The sequence below is a fragment of the Oreochromis niloticus genome, linkage group LG16 (assembly GCF_001858045.2).
Source record: "Oreochromis niloticus isolate F11D_XX linkage group LG16, O_niloticus_UMD_NMBU, whole genome shotgun sequence".
Classification (NCBI taxonomy): Eukaryota; Metazoa; Chordata; class Actinopteri; order Cichliformes; family Cichlidae; genus Oreochromis; species Oreochromis niloticus.
Window position 1 is genome coordinate 7747487 of NC_031987.2, and position 20687 is coordinate 7768173.

A 20687-nucleotide genomic window follows, 5' to 3' on the forward strand; every position below is an offset into this window, starting at 1 on the left:
GGCAGCAGTAAAATTTAAGGGATAAATCTATAACTCAATGAATAACACATTGCTAAATGTGTGTTTAATATACACTACCCACTGCCTTAATTCTTTATGGCATATATTCAGTAGGAGTTGATAGTGTCACATAATTTGCTGCAGATTTATCTGCTGCACATCCATGATGAAGATTTCCTACTCCACCACATGTTAAAGATGCTCTATTGGACTGAGATTTGGTGACCGTGGAGGCTATTTGTGTGCAGTGAAATTATTGTCATGTTTAATGAACTAGTCTGACATGATTTTATCTTTGTGACATGGTGGATTATCCGGCTGTAGAAGATGGAGACTGTGGTCACAAAGGGATGGACATGTTTGGCAACAATAGTCAGTAGGCTCTGGTGTTTATACATTGGTCAGTCGGTAATAAGGGGCCACCATCGCCACCCTGAACCAACAAGACAGGATCCATACTTTGATGTTTTTTACACTAACAGAACTCAAGTCTCATCAGACCAGGCCATGTTTTGTAGTCTTCCCAATCATCTTATAGCAATGAATAAATCACATCAGGGTTATTGAACCTGTTAAAAAAAATCTACAACTCCACCAAATTTGAACGACAGACAACAATGCTGTGTTCACTTTAGTGGTAGTAATGCCCCTTAATAGTGGCTACAGCTACTCAAGACTTCCAGGGAGGAAAGGATCAAGAAACACCAGGGGGGCAGTTTGGGAAAAGAGATCCAGGGAATATAAATACACTGTTGCCCATTTAGGAAACATTTTGCTAGAGTTTTAAAGAAGAAGAATTATTCTTCGGTTGATAACATTTTTTTGAAGGCTACACCATGTTATAGCACAGAAGGTGGGTTAGAAAGATTCCTTTAAGTATTTCCAGAGACATTGCTGTGTATTGACATTGTGTCTTACCGCCAAGATCTGTGAGCATTTAGCATAAATTAAAGCTGCATTGATGTTTTTGGGGTCTGCTTATTAATGAAAAACTATTCTCATGTGGTTTAGTTTCAGTTTCTGCCAGTTGCTTTGGATCTTAATTTAGATTTCAGAATACGCATTTACATACAAGTGACAATGAACAACTTTACTTTATAATGAAAATAAGCATAGTTGCACTACATGTCAAGTGTAATTTACATTTATCTGATTATTTATTGCTTTATGCACAATATTGTCTATACTGGCTTCTTCTGTGCAACAATAATGCATTTTCCTATAGATTTCCAAGATTTCCTCATGGTTCCTCTAATCCACGTCTTACATCTAAGTGTGTTTTCATTCTTAGAGCTGATATATTTTCTAATGATGCTCAGACCTGCTACTGCACACCCCTCCATCTCCATATATCCACACACCCTTCAGCATGTTCAAGGAGGTTCACCTGAAAGGTTAAATCTTTCCTCCCTGCTGGCTTTCCTCCACCCTCCCCACATTATCACCAGCCTACAAACTCCACAGGAGTTTATCTCCTGGCTTTTTGTCTCCGTGGACATACATATAATCAAGACGCTCCACGTCGAGTCTCATCAGCAAGATCTGTCATTGGTTTATCCCTGATGATTCATAGCTGCCTTTGTGATGCTGTTATTTAGGTCTACACTAACCTGATACTATTTTTACTAGTATTTTTACAATCAGTCTGCACCATCTGACCAGCCACTGGAGTCACTTTGTTATGGTCGAACAGTCAAAAATAATTATCATGATGTTTTTCATCAAGGTCAAAGACAGATGTGATGAATTTATAAGGGCTTAGGAACAAAAAGAACCTCTGAGAATCTGACTGCATTCAAAATTCAAAAAGCACATTATTTATTGTTTGTAATTTAATTCAACAAAGTTGTAAAGGCACCAGGAACGAGTACAGCTTTGAGAGGTTTGTCATGAAAGGTGATCCAAGAACTTGCGATAACGTAATAAGGAGTGAACCGAGGCTGGCGTCAGAACATCAAAAGCCACTACACAAAGATGTCTTTAGGACAGGAGCTACAACTGTCACACCCCTACAGAAGTGTCTGACCCGGGCTAAGGTGAAAAAGTTGATGCCCAGTGGTCCAAAGTTCTTTTTTCAGATTAAACTAAATGTTACAGTTCATTCAGAAATCACAGTAAAGAGTGGAGAGGCACAGACTCCAAGGTGCTCGAAGTCCAGTCTGGTCTTTAGTATTTTGGGGTACATGTGATGTGCTGGTGCTAGTCATTGGTCTGCTGTGTTTTTTTTAAGTCCAACGCCATTCATGTTAAAAGAGCCTCAATCAAGTATCTAGTGTATAAATGAAGATACTGTTCAGAAGTCGGACATTTCTGTATTCTACAAAATCACATTTCCTTTCATAAAGGTGGTCCAGATAAAGAAGCAATGAAGGAAGCAGTGAAGGACCTTGCCTGAGTATTTAGAAAATTCAGACAGCTCTTATTACTGCTGCCGGAGTGACGCTTCCAGCTCACTTCACCTGGTTAGAAACTTTCCTGAGCAAAACTGAAAATTCAACCGCAGCCCTAGTTTTGTTCCTGCCAGCCTTTGACTCATCTTGCCTATCTCAGTTTTTATGAGATTTTACCTGCTTCCTTTGGATATGTCGTCCTCATGTTGTCTTTCCACTTGACTAAGTAAACCGTCTCTTCTCTCACCTGTCCTGACTCTTCATGCTCTATGAGATGCCTCAAAAGCGGCAATAAAGAAAAGAACAGTTGTTTGACAGTCTTTATTACTTTCAGTGACACATACTGTGTAGGCCTGATTTATGCCAACTTATCCTTCCTTATTAAAGCAGTCTGTCAGTTCTGATTGGGTGTTTATATGCAGTCATGAAAGGTGCACATGAAGGTTTTGACAATATTGGGCTTTTAATGATCTCTGTGAAATCTTAGTTTCATTTCAACATTCATTTTTTAAAACTCCAGAACTGCAATTTTTTTTTAATATTTAAGGTTTTATAAAATAAACATTGTCAAAAATATATCTACATCCATTATTAATTCAGTTGTGCTCAGACTTCTAAATATCTTTTGACTTGTCAATGCCAAAGCCTCTTAACTTTCTGTGAGTGAGCACAGCTAAATACAGCTGATAGATTCTCCTGGTCAACATCAAAAAGGGTTCCGTTTTTTTAACTGCACATATAAGACTGACCTACACACTATACAATGAAATTTCCAAGCAGCATAGCAGAGATCTGAAAAAGAAGTTTGGACATCTTACAAGCCATAAAACTGTCTTGGAGCCATTTATTAAAATAATAAAAAAAAAATACAATAAATAAATACTGTCATCAGACTTAAACTGTTTTAGAAGTTACATCTTTCACTGAGAGAAAGTTTGTTTGGATGGTCTAGAACAGCCACCAAAGCACGAGTCTGCCATGCTGGATCATTAGTGTCATCGTCTGCTGTCAAGCAAGTCTGACATCACTGTGGCCTGACAGACTGCCTTCTAAGAACGAAGGGTCTGTCGTGTCATGGCCTGTCACTGATGTAAAGTCTGCAGGTGACCACATAGACAAAGAAAAAAACTGAACTTTTTTATAGTCAGGTGAGAAAAAAATTATTTGGCAACAGCTACCCAAGGAATAACGATGCAGGAATGGGGAGGTAGCATCATACTGTGGGACAGTTTTTCTGCCAGTTATGTTAATGGGGCGAGTGTGAAATACATTTCTAAAAAGTAACTTAACAGCATTAAATATGCGAAGGTTAACAAAATGTGCACCCATTACATAGAAGTCCTGCATTTTCAGCAATGCTAAATAAGCCTGATTGTGGAGGAGATACAAATCTCTTTAGGGCTGCATGAAGAATGGGATCTGTTCTAAAAAAAAGAAAAAAAATGCCAAATCGACATGTGGAGCTACCCGCTGAGGCAGTCAATAAGGCAGCAGCTGAAAGCAACTTTTATGAAGTCAAAGATTGTTACATTAATTTCCTTATTTACCTTTTACCTATTAAACAAAGTCAACATATATCATACAGCTCTCTTATTATTTTAAGCTTTTAGCAGGTTCTTATCGTGAAGATGAAAGAGTGGTTATCTGGAGGCATCAAAAGAAAACTGCTCATGTTGTTTCTTTGTGTTTTGAGTCTCACAGTGAAAAGATTCACATAAAAAAACACAAACAGCATTATTTTGTGTCTGAACACGAACAGTTTTGTACTCATTCAACACTGATGCTGTAAACTTGGGGTACCTGTGTTCTTAATTATTAACACGTCAGTTAGGATTTGTGTGTGAATCATGCTGAATTCTTTCTGCCTTATTAACCAAAAATGGTATTCAAGGCAGGGGAGTCTGATTCAGAGATAAATACAGTGTAGAAATCTGGTGCAGAAAACATTATTATCAGATTCTGTGGAGCTCCATGCACTTACACACACGTATTACATGAAAAGTGCACAAGAGCCTGAAAATTGTTTTGCAGTCTGAGCCAAAAATGGTTACTCTTTACTGACATAAAAGTCCTGCTAAAGCCTGATAATATAATGAATGGTATAAATGTTTTAGCTACAAAATATTCTTAAAATAAAGTTACAATAAAAGTAATGCAGTTATGATTGACTGGCCCTCTTCAAAATCTTGCCACTGACTCTGGCTTCCAAGGGTGGACAAAAAAATACTGAAAAAACATTGGAAAGAGAAAATATACTTTATTTACCCCCAACAGTGAGCAAATTCGTCCACTACAGCAGTCAAAACTCTTGCAAAAAACAAACAAACTTGTATAACAGATAACAAAATTCAATAAATTAAGTAAAATGAGATAAAAGAAAAAGAAAGTGAAATGAAGGAGCTAGAAAACAGTAAATTCAACAAAGTAAAAAAAAAAAAAAAACGAATAAAGATGTCTTATGCAGATGTGCAGCTCTGTAAACATGCAGGAAGCTGTTGTAACCAGTTTTATCATGTTATGTAATCTCCCCGCGCAAAGACGAGCTTTTATCTCAGTTTTTAGAAAGGGCTTAATTCCCGTGCCTGTAACCCCGTCATGTCAAGTCCAGTATCGGGTTATGTTTATCAGAAAAAAAGCATATTTTTGCTGGATTATAAGTTTTAATATTTATGTTTATTGTCCGACTGCCAGCGTGTTCCTAGCTTATTATATTATCTTGGTGAGTGAGGGATAAGTGGGCTGTGTCCCCCGCTCGCTCTCACAGCTGGCGCACCAGCGGAGCAAGTCTTTACGCACAAGGCATCATTGGCTGAGAAGCCACGCGTGTCGCAGGGAAGACGACGAACCAGTAAACAGCTTGAAGCAAAGCGGTGAAGTATCGGGCAGTTGGTGTCTGTGCGCAGTCTCAGCTACAGTTTGTCGATCTGAGGACTGATTTGGATGCTTTTTTATTTGTGGAGCTGTCCGCGGTGCTGAAACATGAACCAAAGCGCAGGAGCAGTGCAGCACACTCGGAGATACTCAGTGGAGGGAAAGGTAAGCAAAGACTGAGATGGAGCGAATCCCTTTTTCTTCATCTCGTCCATGTCGCCTGATTGAGGATGCATTTGTTACTCATCCCACTGTGGGTTAACTACCAGACTTAGAAACACGCATAGAACTTTTATCTGGAAGTTGGCAGCTGCTTGAATAAGTTACGGTAACTTATTATCGAACCACGTGGAGAAAGTTGAAAGTCATTTAAATGACACTGAGACTCGGTGTCACTTGGTGTGAAACCTGCAGGCAGAGTTTAGAGATATGATCGGTAGCTGTGTTCCTTTTGTGCAGACACCATGTTGGATAAACGATTTAACCGGAAAGCAGGACAAATGGCTTCTCTGGTGCATCCACTTAATTAAATGATTTATGGGAGTTTCAGTATACAGTCAAAGATGTCAGAGCAAGTATTAACGTTTAATGTCGAAGCCTGCAATAGAACTTCCTGATGTGAAACAAGTGAAAGTGACTTTGCTATCAGAATTTTTTGGGGTTATTTTTGGGATGCTTCCTAGTAGTATAGAGGTGTTTAGTAAAGATTTTGCTTGTCAGACAGGAGAGGTTGTTGCATAACAGATAACAGAAGTAACTGAGTTGTGAAAACAGTCTCATAGCCAGCAAGTGTGGCCAGAAGGCGGGGCAACCTTCTCCATATCATTAAAGTTTATAGGTCAGTTCAAACTTTATCTTTTGGGATGTTTGTGCTCTGTGGAGATCCAGAAATTCTTTTATTGCTGTCATATAACCTGCATTATGCTAATTGCATTAATAACGTTCTTTACAGCATTATTCTATTAATAATATTTCTTACAGGATTGATATTGTATTAAAGATGTTTGTCATCATATTAACCTTTTCTGTTACAGGTGCAGTTATGATCATTTCATACACATTGCATATTTGTATACGCAATTTAGAGTTGAGGTTCGGTCTATTAAAGGTTTTAAGCTTCACTGGCGTGACTGTCCAGGCGATCCATGGTGTGGGAGACAGAACATAGAAGGATAACTGCATACACGTTTACAAAACACATACACATACAATACACATATAATCTAGAAAGGTGACAGGCCTGAGGCCTTAACTCATTCAGCTTCTTGTTGAAACCTGTTGTATTTTAGTACTTGGAAACAGATGACCTGGAGTCAATAACCAGCCCCCAGGGACCCTGAGGGCTCGAAGTTATTGCCTTGTTTGGAAGGTGTTATAGAAATGAGAAGTTCTATGTTTGTTTTTAGACTTTTAAGATGTATCATTGATTGTAATCGATGTATTTTAATCTGTAATTGACGCACGAGGGGGCGTAAACCCCGATGCTATAAAATCAGCATACACGGTTTGATTCTTTTATGCTGCAAGAAAAATAAATACAGGGGGTGTTTATGATATGATATCAAACAAAGAATAAACTGTTCACACAGTGTGCACAAATATGAGCCTCACAATTTTCAAGTTTATTTTACAGCAGTGTTCTACAGTAAAGCAGCTCAAACTGTTTTGAGACATGAAAAAGGATTAAGGCAGCATTTAGAAGCAAAGAGATACACAGAACAAAGTGAGCTGAATAATAGCACAAAAACGGTGCACTAAAAGAAGAACAATGACAAAGAACAGAGCTGAACAAATTAAAGTCTCAGACTTGTAGAAGGCCTCGCATGTTCTAACAGGTTCTTCTGTTAGGACTGAGCCTCTCTGTTTGAACATGGAGATCATGAAAGTTCCCGTTTTGGGGCATTTAAAATGGCTGAGCAACATAAAACAACCGGAAACAAAAAATTCTTTTTTAGCCTTAAATCTTCTCTTGTTAAATCATATTCTTTGTCAGACCACGGGCATGGTAAATGGTAAATGGCCTGTATTTGTATAGCGCATGGCTTAATTGCACACCTGCCAGTTGTCTGGCTGCATGCAGGTGACCACGATAGTTCTTATTCTCCATTTCTGAAGGTCTGCTCCAACCAGAACCTGCAGAAGGTGGAGAACTGTTTCATATACCTGTGATCTAAGCTTACGGACAATGACAAAACTGCTGTGACAAAACAAATTTCCCACGTGTGGGACTAATAAAGGTTATCTTATCTTATCTTATCTTATGAAGAAGGCTTCCCCTGGCAGACTGTAAAGTGACAGTTCAAATGCAGCATGAGAGGTATACTGATGAGACTGTATATATTAAATATTGTTTTATGGTGAAATTGCTAAAGGGAATTATTTGATAATCAGCTTAAGAAAGCATGTGAACCTCCTTTTGCTCCACATGCTTGCACATCCAAACATGACCACATCCATACTTGCCAGTGACATAATATTAATCTGTGGGAAACCATCCACACCACCCTTGCAGGATATGTCAAAGGTCATTCAGTTCTGCTTGGGATATGCTGAGCTGTAAAGCAGTCCTGTGTCAGGACATTAAATGTTGAACAAATTGAAAGTGTGACACATTTATAGCCAGTAGATCAATGTCATTAGCTCCTTATGTTCTATATATAGAAGCAGTGAGTCGAGTCAATTCAGAGACATCACCCTGGAAGTGTTTGACTGACAGATTAATGAACAAATGGACCAACTAAGTGAAGTTTCTATTTCTAGACTCACACTACTAGTGTGGCTGAAAATGTAGAGTTCTCTCGGAGGAGCAGAAATTAATTTCACTCACCTCGGCTATATATTACAGTCTGTGCTTGTCTCATTACATCCAGCATTCAGTGGCCATTAAAACCAGCTGCAAAGAAAATGGAAATTGAGGACAATTGTGACATTGCCCCCCCCCCCCCTTGGGCTTTGGTGGAGAAATAAATGTGCATGCATTGCCCGGGGCTATTCCTCATGGTTGTTCATTTTCTTGCCTCCTTTGGTCCAGGCTATTAAATTGTATGTGAGCTGTACATTTGAGACAAAAAGTTATCCTAAAGATAGGTTCTGAACATCCTGAACATTACATGGATTTAGTTTTGTTTACTTGTTTTTACTATTTCACTGCATCCCCCCCCCCCCCCCCCCCCTTTTTTTAAAAAGTCCCCAATCGTGTGTTAGGATTCAAATTTCTTCCAGGAAGTTAGAGTGGGGGATTGAGAAGAGATGAAGGGTTTTTGGAAAACAGATTCTGAGTCGGAGTCTCTAAGTCTCTAACTCAAAAGTGCTGCTATTACTTGTTGAGTGCCTTTAACCCACGACTGCCATGATGCACCAATCACTGTCTTTTTGCTTAATGGAGATTTTGTTACTACGAATTTCCCAGAAAAATAACTTAAAGAATTGATTTTCCAGCACAGAAAGGAAACATCGTGTGACTATGTAAGCTGTGACTTCTTGGAAATTGTTCTTTTTTTTTACCACTTGTTGGATGAAGTATTCATAGACTGATTAGTTGTCCCTGGTTGTATGTTACATTTGGATTACTCAAAATGTCTTATACTGACTTGCGATGGCAACGCAAATCAGTACAGAAATGGGCAGAAATGACAGGTTTGGGGTATCAGAGTATATAGACAAAGAAGAATTAATTCACTCAGTGTTAAAAAGTACATACTTTTCCTCCTATACCCCTCAGTGCCTTGGTCCCTTTACTTTGGAAAGATGAATTTTTTAAGGCTAGATATGGTTCTTTACTTTCAGCACTCACTAGGATATATTTACAAGACTGGATTTTATGATTTGTGTTGGAATTTTAAAAATCAGCACAGCAACCATTTTGTGACTGAGCATGTCAGTACTTTTTATCAAGGACAGAGTTGTGTCCATAATTAAAATCACTGAATATATTGCTTGGTTTAGTATTTATTTTTGACTAAATTTTACATATTCCTGTGAACCTTATTACTAGTTCTCGATGCCCCCATGTGCTGTCCCATTTTTTTTAAAAATGCCAGAAAACCTCTGCTAACATGTACATTTCTCATTAGCCAGGTGTAACATAAGATAAAGCATTTACCAGACTGATGATCCCTAGCAGACTACCCAAATACTTGAGGCAAGACTCACAGCTAAGAAAGAACTTCCTAAGTGTTACATATCCGTCTTTATCCCAGCTTTAGTCTTGAAGTGTATGATCACACAGTTTTTTTGTGAACTACAGATTGCCATTATCTTACTTTGTTTGGATTCCCTGGCAGGCATGTTGTTATCAAAAGAAATATGTCACCAGGATATAAAAGTGCTCTGGGGCTGGACTCCATCTGCTGTTGGGAACGATGCAGATAAAAGGCACATGCTGCATTTTGGAACAGTGGGTGTTTGCCTTATGCTCACAGCATGATTTGTTAGGGTTTGGCTTAACTTTTTTTATTGTTTTTATTACATTTTTGTCAGTTTTATCTCTCTTTACTGTGATTGTCTAGATTAGGAAACTTACAAATCTATTTACAGGTATTGTTAATGATAAATCTTAAGTGGCTAATATGTGTTGGGTGGATTAGAAAGCATTACCACATCAAAAAAAGTCAAGAACCACAAATTATTGGTAAATCTGATCAATTAAAGTAGCTGCTTAGTTATTAAAAGATTCAAGATTCAAGATCTTTTATTTGTCATGTGCGTAGTTATACAAGTACATGCAGTGAAACGTGTCTTGATACGCTCCTCGACTGTGCAAAAAGAGAGAGAAAACATTATATACAGTAAGTAAGTAAATATATACAAAGAGGAAATTATGTGCAGTAATTAGTGGAGTGGTCAGGAAGGCGTCTGGATGTGGCCACGCCATCTTCAAACACCTACAAATTCATTAATCTTTCCTTATAAACCCAAAGAAAGGAAACAATGCGAGGATTTGTCCTTAACTTCTGCTGAAGTCACACTTAAACTTTACCACCTTAATCCCTATCTCATTAAAGGAAGTATGCTCTACGAATCACAGCACATACAGAAGAATCAAACAGCTGTTTAAGTGTTTTTGCTATTTCTGATCAATTCAGCTGCATAATGTAAACAGGTGAGAACAACATACTGTAAGCAAGGACCCATTTGTGTTAGGCAATTGATAGATAGTGGCTAAATAACTTTTAAATTACAGCTTTAGGAGCATCATTGTGTCTCACATTTCTCTCTGCCAAACAGAGACAGTGAGGTTCAGATGTGTTTTCCTTACTGGACAAACTCCTTTTGGTTCAGGCAGTGCAGGAGGCAGAATACATGATTCCTGCTCGCTTGTTGTGAATATAGTTACATAACAAATGCAAGCAATTGGACATCTGTGAATCTAGCTGAATTATACATTTGTCTTATTGCATGCAGGTAATGTCTACAGGCTGAAATGCCGTTGTGAAAAAGGCTAGCATGTATAAACTGAGCAATTAACTAAGGTTTTATTTAGACCACCATTACCCTGCTTGAAAAAAAATGCTTCCCTTTATAATCATTGGAATAAGTTCAAACTAGCAACTGAGTAAGAGCGCCAACATGTCAGCTCATGCCAAGGAAATGCAGAGTGAGCCAGCTGTTCTATCAGTTGTGCCTGCATGATGGTTCACAATGTAAGCAGAGATTTTCTACCGATCTGTTAATCAAACTGAATTTCCTGGACTGCGCTTCATGTTGCAGTGGTACATGAAAAAAACCTGCAGAATTTGATGCACATCATTATACTGTGATTGTACTTAAGATACTCTGTGCCCAAGGCTATCTCTTTCTCTCTCTCTCTTTCTTTATATCTATCCCAGGTATAGACCACAAATGTCTCTTATCCATCCTTCCATGTGCATACATCTCCTTCTCCCAGGCCACACGTTCAAGTTTTTCTGGGAGACAGAGTCTTCTCAGGCAATCTGGTCCTGGGTGAGAGGGCCAGGCAAAGTGTAAGTTCTCATTTGAGAGTGCCCAAGAGCTGCATGGCTCTGTACGCCTGCGGGCTTACCACCCGTGGTAGAAAAATTGGGGTCTGGAGCTTTGTGGATTGGGGAGGGGTGGAAGACTTTGTCAGTCCCATTCCCAGCTGCTTAAACAAAAATCTTTTATATTAAAAGTTTTTTGACCCAGCCATTACTTTCTCAATTTCTAGAGAGTAATCACCCAACTTTTTCGCCTAGAGCAAATAAATATATAAATAAATCAGCCAAAGACCTACCCTGCTGTTAAGTATCAGATATAAAATCCATAAAGTCAACAACATCAGAAACATCAGTTTCACAAGGGCAGTGAGCTCTGCCTGTTCCCACATCAGACAGCTGCGAGGATGTTAAATGGGATATTTATTTATTTATTTAGGATGCCAATCCAAATCCTACTCATAGAGCTTCATTTTATTCCCTTTCCTCCAGTGTGGGAAAGGTGAGAGATTCCTGAACAGAGGCTTTGTATGTATGAATAATACAAATACAAATACATACAAAGAATGAATGACAAGTTCAGCTGAAATACAGCAGACTTCTGGATCCCTCCGATGAAGCATGCAGAGCAACAATGCTTCTTTTAGAGATAGCCTGGTGTGTAATTCAAGGGAAAACCTCTTGGAACATTAGCGCTCACCTGAGAAACACCCAGGCACCAAAGCGAGTCCCCACTGTGGGACAGATGGGCAGAACAGTCGGGCTCTTGTTCACTTACTCCCTGCAGAGAATGTTTCAGGAGAATACATGAACAAGACCTTTTCACCAAAACCAACATATGGAAAGGCATCTCTGACACTGTACCAAGCTCTCTAGGGGTGTTCAGACATTCAGTCAACTGTGAAAATTCTTGAAGCTTTATCAAAGTTGCTCTATGTGCATGCACAAACCACAGAGTCACCCAACAGACATAAATTAAACACCAGAAAATCCTCTAAGGGAATACAGAATGGCATTCTTAAACATTTAATGTGACATGACACTATTAAATTTTATGCAAGAATATTTAATAGTGGAATTAAAAAATAAGCAGATTTTGAGCATGCTGGCTTTTTGCAAATGATTGACCGATTTTTTAACTGCTCAAAACTTGTGAGACAGCAAAGGACTGTAGTTTTACTGATGCTTTATAATATTAGACAAGTTGTTGTGTTTCTTCATTTTCAGAATGTATGGGTGTAGACAGAAAGTCAACAACAGGATTTCAATTGCTATTGAAAGACCGCAGAGATGCAGCTTAGGATGAATCCAGCTGTCAGCTTTGTGTACGGCGCTGGCTGCTGTCCACATGATGAAGTCATGAGAAAAAAACCTTGAAATTGATTCGACTCTTACTCAGCCCCTGCCAGCTGTATTGTTGGCTTGTTGTATGTAAGCTCCTTATATTCCATGAGACTATTGTAATTGGAGAAACAAACAACAAAGATGGGATAAGAAAGTGGGTTTGTCATCAGATGTATGTGAACGTGGTAAGCCCTGGCCAACTTCCATTTCCACCACTTTATTTTTACTGTTCCACAAAAAGACACACAAAAACGGACTAATTAGAAAGACAATTTTTATAACTTCAATATTACTACTTCAGTATTCACAGAGTATTTTTATTGCAGTATCAGAGCAGCGTTCATTTTAATATTGCTTGGATCTTCTAGTGTCAGTGCCAGTGAAAGAGTTGTAATCGGTGAAACAGCTGGAGAGCCAATCTGAGTCTTGCTCTGAAAGGAGATGATTGTGATTGCAGTTTCCCAGCAGCTCTCCCTGCTTGGCTCTGTGAGGCGCATGAGGCACAAAGCTAAGAAGACAGGTGGAAGGCAGAAATGCAATTCTGATAGATTGCATCATTGTCTAGAGGGCAAGTGTTGAGTGTTTTTCTCTTTGCATGTTGATTACATGTTATCTGGGTGCCATATTACAGCAATTTCCTATCAAGTCTTGGATTAGGTTAAATCCTGGGTTAAGATAGGAAGGAAATAACATTTTAACCCAATGTGGTGTTATACATGGACTGTATAAAGAAGAGAGATAGATACATCTTAAATGTGAAGTTAATGTGGAAAAGACATGATGAGATAGAAGTCTGATTTCAAAACATTGAAATGGTGATGGACAAATTGCTTACCTTGATGCTCTACAATGGCCGTGTCCATCTTTCTATATACAGTCTATGTTACTATAGAAGCAAGTCCCAGGGTCTGAAATCTTGTTTTATTGTACTTCTCCTCATCTCATCTCAGACCACATCTCATCTAAACGCACAAACTTCAGTTAAACTCAATTAAAATTAATCTTAATGAAACATGCGTGGTAGAAAGCTGCACTGACATGACAAATTTTACACTTTATATTTCAGTCAGCTGAATTAACTTTAGATATCATCAACTATAATCTTATGATATTAAGTCAAATGAAACTAAAAGAATTAAGACGCTTAAATTCTGACTAAAATTAAATTAAAGCACAGTTGATAAAGCAATATGAGATGTTTGTACCAGACAATAATAAAAGTGTCTGAGAGGAAAAGAAGACAGGGAGAGAGGATAAATTACAAAACAAATGGGGTTTTTTTTATTAATAATTTATCTCAAAGAACTTCTTTTACAACCAAGAACAAAAACAAAAGAAACATAGAAACAATGTAAGCTGCTCAAAGAGTAACTCGGCTCCTGAGAGAGCAAGTTGCACAGTCTGGAAATATCTTTGGGTTTTGTTCAGTGGATGGCAAAACTGTGGAACCTTAAAGTTGATTAGACATCGAATAAGCTTTATGAATTGACTAGTGGGAAAAGCTTCATGGATCCCACATTATTTTTTAAATGACACAGATGGTCCAAAGCTGTGTCGGACTTTTTGAATGAATGACCAAATATGCCTTTTTGACACTTTTGACAGAACTAACAAGAAGTACATAAATAATTTTTTTTAGGTTTCATTATGGGACAATTTAACACTAATATGTTAGTGATAAAGAGTGTGTTTTGTTGATGTCAGTCTCAGAGTTACTGTGCTTTCGAAGTATGTGTCTCATCCCATAGAGTGCGTAAAGCTGTTTTCTTTGGGGTTGGAGAAATGAAACTGTGGAGTGCATGTGAGCAGGAATTCAATTTGAATACCATATGGGAATCTGTGTTATGAGGCACTTCTGCATTTTACACGGTCCACCTTTATCTGTCGATGAGGCTGACTGCAAACTGCCATCGACACAAACATGTTTGCTTTCCCTGCCAGAGTTCAGTTCCACTCTGCTGCCACAGCAATGGCGACAGCTCTTGAAACTGTGACACAAATAAGCTGCCAGGTTTGCATCTAAGATTCATAGACAGTTATTTACAGTGGTTGCAGTTGGTCTTCAGAGTAATTTTGGCATCTCAATTTTGACATTCTTTCCCCCTTAATAGGCGTTTGAATTAAATAAATAAAAACCTTCAAAGCTCCAGAGCTTCTATATCCATTTTCTTCTGCTCTTTTAAGAGAGGCAGTGAGGCATGCAGCCTAATTGAGCGCTTTGCAGTTGCCCCCTCTGGAAATCCTGGAAGCCAAACTCAGCAATCAGGCAAGCATTCAGCAAGGGGTGACACCTCTTCCCGTCAATCACAAGACCGGACACAGTTTGGTACAATGCTTTGATTTTGTGTTCAAACGGAGTAGAAAACTGTTTCGGCCCAAAACAAAAGCATGCTGAAAGTCGATGCCGTAAAATGTAGTGTTCATAAATAGCTGTTAACAGTCATCTAATACTTAGAGGTGAATTGGATTTATAAAATGCTAAAGCTGCTAATGGGCAATAGAGTATTATTACAGACAGGAGTGCAGCAGAAGACTATATATATCGAGACAGGGCCCTCTTTTTGTGTCTGGATTTCTGCTCTCAGGAACAGCAAAACTGGTAGCAAAGACACTGAAAATGTGACTGGACCGTCCCTGCAGGAGTCTAAAATCTAATAAAATCTAGTGGCCCTCTGATGTCATTCTTGAATGGCAGGCAGGTTTGGATATATTGATTACAAGACAGAAAGCAAGGAGCCAATGAGGCAATCAATGAGCAGATCAGTGTGATTAGGTTTCTCTGAGTACTGTTTGATGAAAGGCTGACCTGGAGGCAGCGTGTTGATAAAGGGCAAGTGTGAAAAGGTCAACAATCTCTTAAGATGCCTGGCAGGATGAGACCAGGGAGCAACTGTAGCAACATTGTTAAATGTACAACAGACCCTCATGGGAGTTAAGAAAAGGTCAGGGTATCAGTTATGTGGTGAAATGACACACAAAGGGCAAAACAAAGTGGTAACATGCACATTGACTTTTTATTCATATGCCATTTCATCTGTAAATAATGCTAATTTGAAAGTGTTGCTCAACCTAATTTAGTGCTTTCCTCCCTGCAGGTGCTCATCCTGATTTCTTCCTCAGTTATTTCTGTATATTTAATTAATGATTGCATTGCAAATAACCAGAAGGTAATGATGATGCTGATATACACCAGAGACTATACAAAGGATTGATAAAGCTTCTGGGTCTGAAAAGTGGAGCTCAAGTGGATGGATCTTTCTAATGGCCAGCAGGGGGCAATGTCTCTGGTTTCCAAGAGGTTCGGTTGTATATAGGTCGGCGGGAAACCAGCCCTCAACTCACTTGATTGATGACTTCAGGAAACACTGTCTTGATGAATTTATAGGTTTATTTGCAATTTGCGTAATGTTTGTGCGCCTGTTCATGTCTGGAGAATAAAGCAGGGTATGTTGTGAGTTTGTGACTGAAAGGTTGCTGACATTACTATATGGTTGTGCAATATCCTTCAGTTTTTCAGTCAGATCCATCTTTTTCTTGTGACATGTGACACTGAGACTTGTGGTGACCGAGTGTATATTTTGCATGCAGTCTATGTGGTGAGGAAATCACTTACAATCACTACAAATAACAGATGAATTCAGAAAGTAGGGCACAGATACTGGGACATTAGCCAACCCAAGAAGGTGTCTTTATAATGTCATGAAAAAGTTTGGTTTGAGCATAAACCAGAAGGAAGAGGCAGATATTATCTGTTTAAAGGTTTGGCGACCTAAAGATTGTACATGTGCCTACTGTGTTCACTGTGCTGCTGGTATGTAGACGCCACAGAGAGAAATGGAAGGAAGCAAGGTCATAAATGAAGACTTGAGGGTGGGGATGGGTGGTAGAAATACACAGCAGGTATTCAGCTAGCTACTGATTGAATCAAACTGATTAGCATGTCTTAAAATGTCAGTGGCATAATGTTAAATATAGTTATATAACACTTATTGAGCCGTTATTGAGCCATAATACAACTTTCAGTTTTAAATGTTTCATTTGAACTGACACGAAGTATAAAAGAGTCTATACAATAGGCTTAATAGGAAGTGGGAAGTATTCTTGGACTTCTAGATTGCTGTGATATTGTTCACATTCTGTTGGACTTAACATACTCCATAACCACACACGTTTTCTTTTGGAACCTTTCTTTGGTGGTCTGAACTAGAAATGGACATTTAAATTAAATTTGTGATCCTGATCACCTTCATTTTCAGACAGATGGTCATTAACCAACCAAAACCAGAACCAATGAATAAATACAAAATCTTTGTCTACTCTTTCTCTGTATGTTCTCTAGCAAACTGTAGTGTTTCATTGCTGTTGGCCATCAAAGACTTTCCTGGAATGCTTCCTATGCAGGTCAAATTGGTGCAGCCTCTTTCTGATTGTAGAGACATGAATATCCTGGTAGAATTTCTCAATCTCCTTGCCAGACTCATAGCAATCCAGGCACTTGTAGTTTCAAAAGGTCTTATAAAGCTTTTTGCTATTGAAGTGCATGTTGCTATCATACAAAGAGGACATGAGACCTGGGATATCAGGTTTCAGAAGTTTAAACAAGAAAGATTCCACCTGTCAATCATTTTCAGCCATATAATTTATTAGAAGTATAAACCTTCAGGATGTGACAAATGTAGAGCTATGCTTTTCCATTTTACTGTTTTTTGTAACTTAAATTATAAAAGTATACATAATTTTTTTTAAAGACAATACTGTAGAGATAAAGCTGAATATTTAACAAAAGGCAAGCTTTTATTGAGACAAAGTTCAACAAAACCAAAATACAAAGATGATAAAGTGTACAGAAACCACACAGAGGCAAAGCAATGCAGAAATAAAAGAGAGGAGCATAGCAGACACTTTGACAAATGGAAGGCAGGACTATTTATACACAATGGACTGGCTAAAGGATGACAAACAAGATGGTATAAATGTGTTTGTGAAAGTAATTTGGAGTTGAAAGGAATGATGGCAGGTTAAACAGACACAAAGGAGGAAAGAAAAATTACAGCAACAACAACAACAAAAAGAAATACGAGAAAACATCTACCAAAGCAAAACAGGAAGTGAACAAACAGGCAATGCTGAAACAAGAAATAAAAAAAGAAAAAGCAAAACAAATGGTCAACAGTATTATGACAGATAAAAGAGAGGGAAGGGGAAACATACAAACGCTGAGGAGACTAATAAGCAAATTAAGAGGGGAACCAAAAAGAGAATATCACAAAAGTGAACCTCATTATTGGAACAGCAATAAAGTCAAAAAGGAACCAAAAACTCAAAAACTACTTTAAAAACTAAAACAAATCCACATAAAAAACTAAAGTAAGAAATATTAAACAGGCAGCAAAAGTCAAAAGCAACGTGAAACCCTTGGATACGACACATTCTATCACTTTTATGTATTTGGTTACTTTTAGGAAATTGGGCCACTCTGAATTAGATCATTCCAAACCTTAGAATATAATTAGAAATAATAATAAAATGTTTAAAAACATCAATGTTCCTTTTATCAGGTAAATCATCAGCTGCAGAATAATAATTTGTTGCTGATGATGACCTTTAATATTTGCAGAAGAGAAAGAAAATTAAAAAAAAAAGGTTTATGATCAGGTAGCCGACCTGAAAATGCTCTCTCATGCTCTCTTGTCAAAGCAGTGAAGGCTGGAGTGCCATTAATTGTGAGCCCCTTTAAATTATTTATTTTCAGGAGTGTTGCATTGTTACACACAAACAGCATCCAATAGAAAACAACTAACTTTCTGAACTAGGTCATACCAACTCTTCCCCCCCAAACAAATTAATTATTTTGAGCTGTCATTAAATTTTGTGCCATGCAGATTCAAACTGCAATTATGATAATTTGTTTCCTTTCAAAATTCCTGAAATGTCAGGTCTTTTAAACAGTCCACGGTGTAATTACACCGAAGCATTTGAATATCTGAAGGTGAGGTTGTATAATTCCTGACAATGTGGATGAGACTCGGTGCACTGAATGGAAAACATGTAGGTCTCCTCTGTGTGGTGCTAGACAGGAAGAGGTTTTCAATGATCACAAAATAATATCAGAAAAAGATGTACTTTGTGTTTCACCGTAGTAAAATGTGTCTTCTCCATTTAATTATTTTTGTCCTGCATGTCTTTCACCTCTCCATAAATAGTTGCTGTTAATGAGCTTAACAGTGTAGGGAGACAAATGCCAATACTTAAAACGTGGTAAAAGAAAGTACTGACATGTTTGAGAGCAAAGGATGGCAAGAGAGCAAGAAGAAATGTAAAAAAGTTGTCAAAGGGAGAAATGTAGAAGATGCCATGGCTGTATCAAAATAGAACAAAGCTGTGTCTGCAAGCGGTGAATTTCATCCAGACTTAGAGTGCGGGGAGGGAGCAGAGCTGCAGAGGCAGAGAGTGGGCCGACTCCAGATTTCACTCAGGGGACAGGATCTCACTCTGGGGAGCCGAGCTCCAGAGGCACATGTCTCACTCCTGATTCCCTCATCGTGTGCAGACTCTCTGAATGGACAAACTGGATTATTATTTACAAAGTGTTTAGTGTGAATCTGGGTCAGGGGGGAGTGGTGCCAGCAGCGGGGTGATTTGTTAAGGAGGAAGCACGGACTGTGAAATGAGTTGAGTTAGATAAACCCATTCAAGGTTATGATATTTTGATAACTTCATGGGCAAAACACAAATTGAGCTACATTATACAACTGAAACCTTGCAGATTCAATCCCATCTGTATGAGATATTTCATATATACAACATCTGCTATTGCGTAGTACAAACACAAAGCGAAATAAAGTAAAAGGATAAAAATCATGCAAGCGAAAAACATCTCCATTTCTCATTTGTTTTTTTACTTTTCATTTTCCAGACTAATTGCTTTCACTTTTCAGCATAAAATCAGATGATTGGAGGGTTTATAAAAGATGCATGGAGCTACCATTTCATCACCCGTTGGTTTCAAAGCCTCAAAGTTGGCATTTTAGCCGCTGCCATGCCAGGAGGAGAATGTGGAGTAATCGACTTGTGCATGTTAATTAGTGGTAAGGAACAGAGTAATGAAATAACAGAATTTTACTCAACAAAACTGAAGCACAGACTTATTGAACCATCTGTATCACACAGTAAGTCATCTAATTTGTCAGACGATTAAATATGTTCCAAAAGGAGCATCTTCTTGCCTCTCACTTATTCAAGGAGCCACCAAAACAGATGGATCTGCTTGTTCAGTTGGGCACAGTTTTGTCTCTCATCCCTGTCTCGAAGTGAACTTGTTAACCAATACACTATCACCTTCTCACTCTTATTTTGTTAGTCAGTAGCCGCTAACCAGCTAGCCGTGGTGCTTTGTGTCTTGCGTGATCCATATTGCCTGGCCCACAAGCCAGATTGCTGCTGTAGTGGTCCTCAACATTATTCAGCTGTCTAGGAGTCTAGAAGCCTCCTTTTGAGGCACATGTGTATTCACACACAGGTGGACTTACAAGGATGTGCATAACGAATGCTGTTTGATCCATCTTCATTGCGTGTACAATGGAAGTACACTGAATCAATCCCACAGTCAGTGCCTTCTTGAACAGTAGTTTTGTTACCTTGGTGGATTTAGGAATATCAAGGCCCTGAAGTGATGCGTATGAAGTCTCATCTCATAACTATTCAAGAGTGTAACTAAAGCAGGTAATGAATCATCATGAACTTATTAGGAACACCAGATGGTGCCTAAACCCCTTGACTGGGAGCAAATGGAAATTACTTTTCAAATGTGTATTTTTAGCATCAAACTGGCCATTCTGCAGCTTTGAGATCTTTCTTTTCACCAATCCTACCAATTAAGCACATTGCCTGGATAAAAGAGGCGTGAAACTAAATCCATTATATGAGCACTGAGATGATTTGGACCCAGTGTGATGCTGAGCCAAAAACCATCACACTACCACACCTCCTGGCATGAGTAATCTCCTATTTAACAGTTTGCATTTAACACATTAAGAAAAGTTGAGCATTGGTTAACATGACTCATTTCAAACTCATAAAGATGAACAACTGCAACAAAAGAAAAACACAGATTGAAAGATAAATGAAAACTTGCATAAACTATTTTTTA

General features: G+C 38.4%; 1 protein-coding gene across 2 annotated transcripts in view; it reads left to right on the top strand.

Annotated features, from left to right (window-relative positions):
• The first annotated feature begins 5010 nt into the window (after positions 1-5010).
• The window catches only part of LOC100709802 (inactive dipeptidyl peptidase 10), a 137229-nt gene continuing 121552 nt past the window's right edge, over positions 5011-20687 (top strand). For both annotated transcript variants that reach the window (XM_005456466.4, XM_019353158.2), the window contains exon 1: positions 5011-5426. In XM_005456466.4, coding sequence (XP_005456523.1) covers positions 5370-5426 — 57 coding nt within the window. In that variant the 5' untranslated portion in view covers positions 5011-5369. The remainder of the gene's footprint in view (positions 5427-20687) is intronic.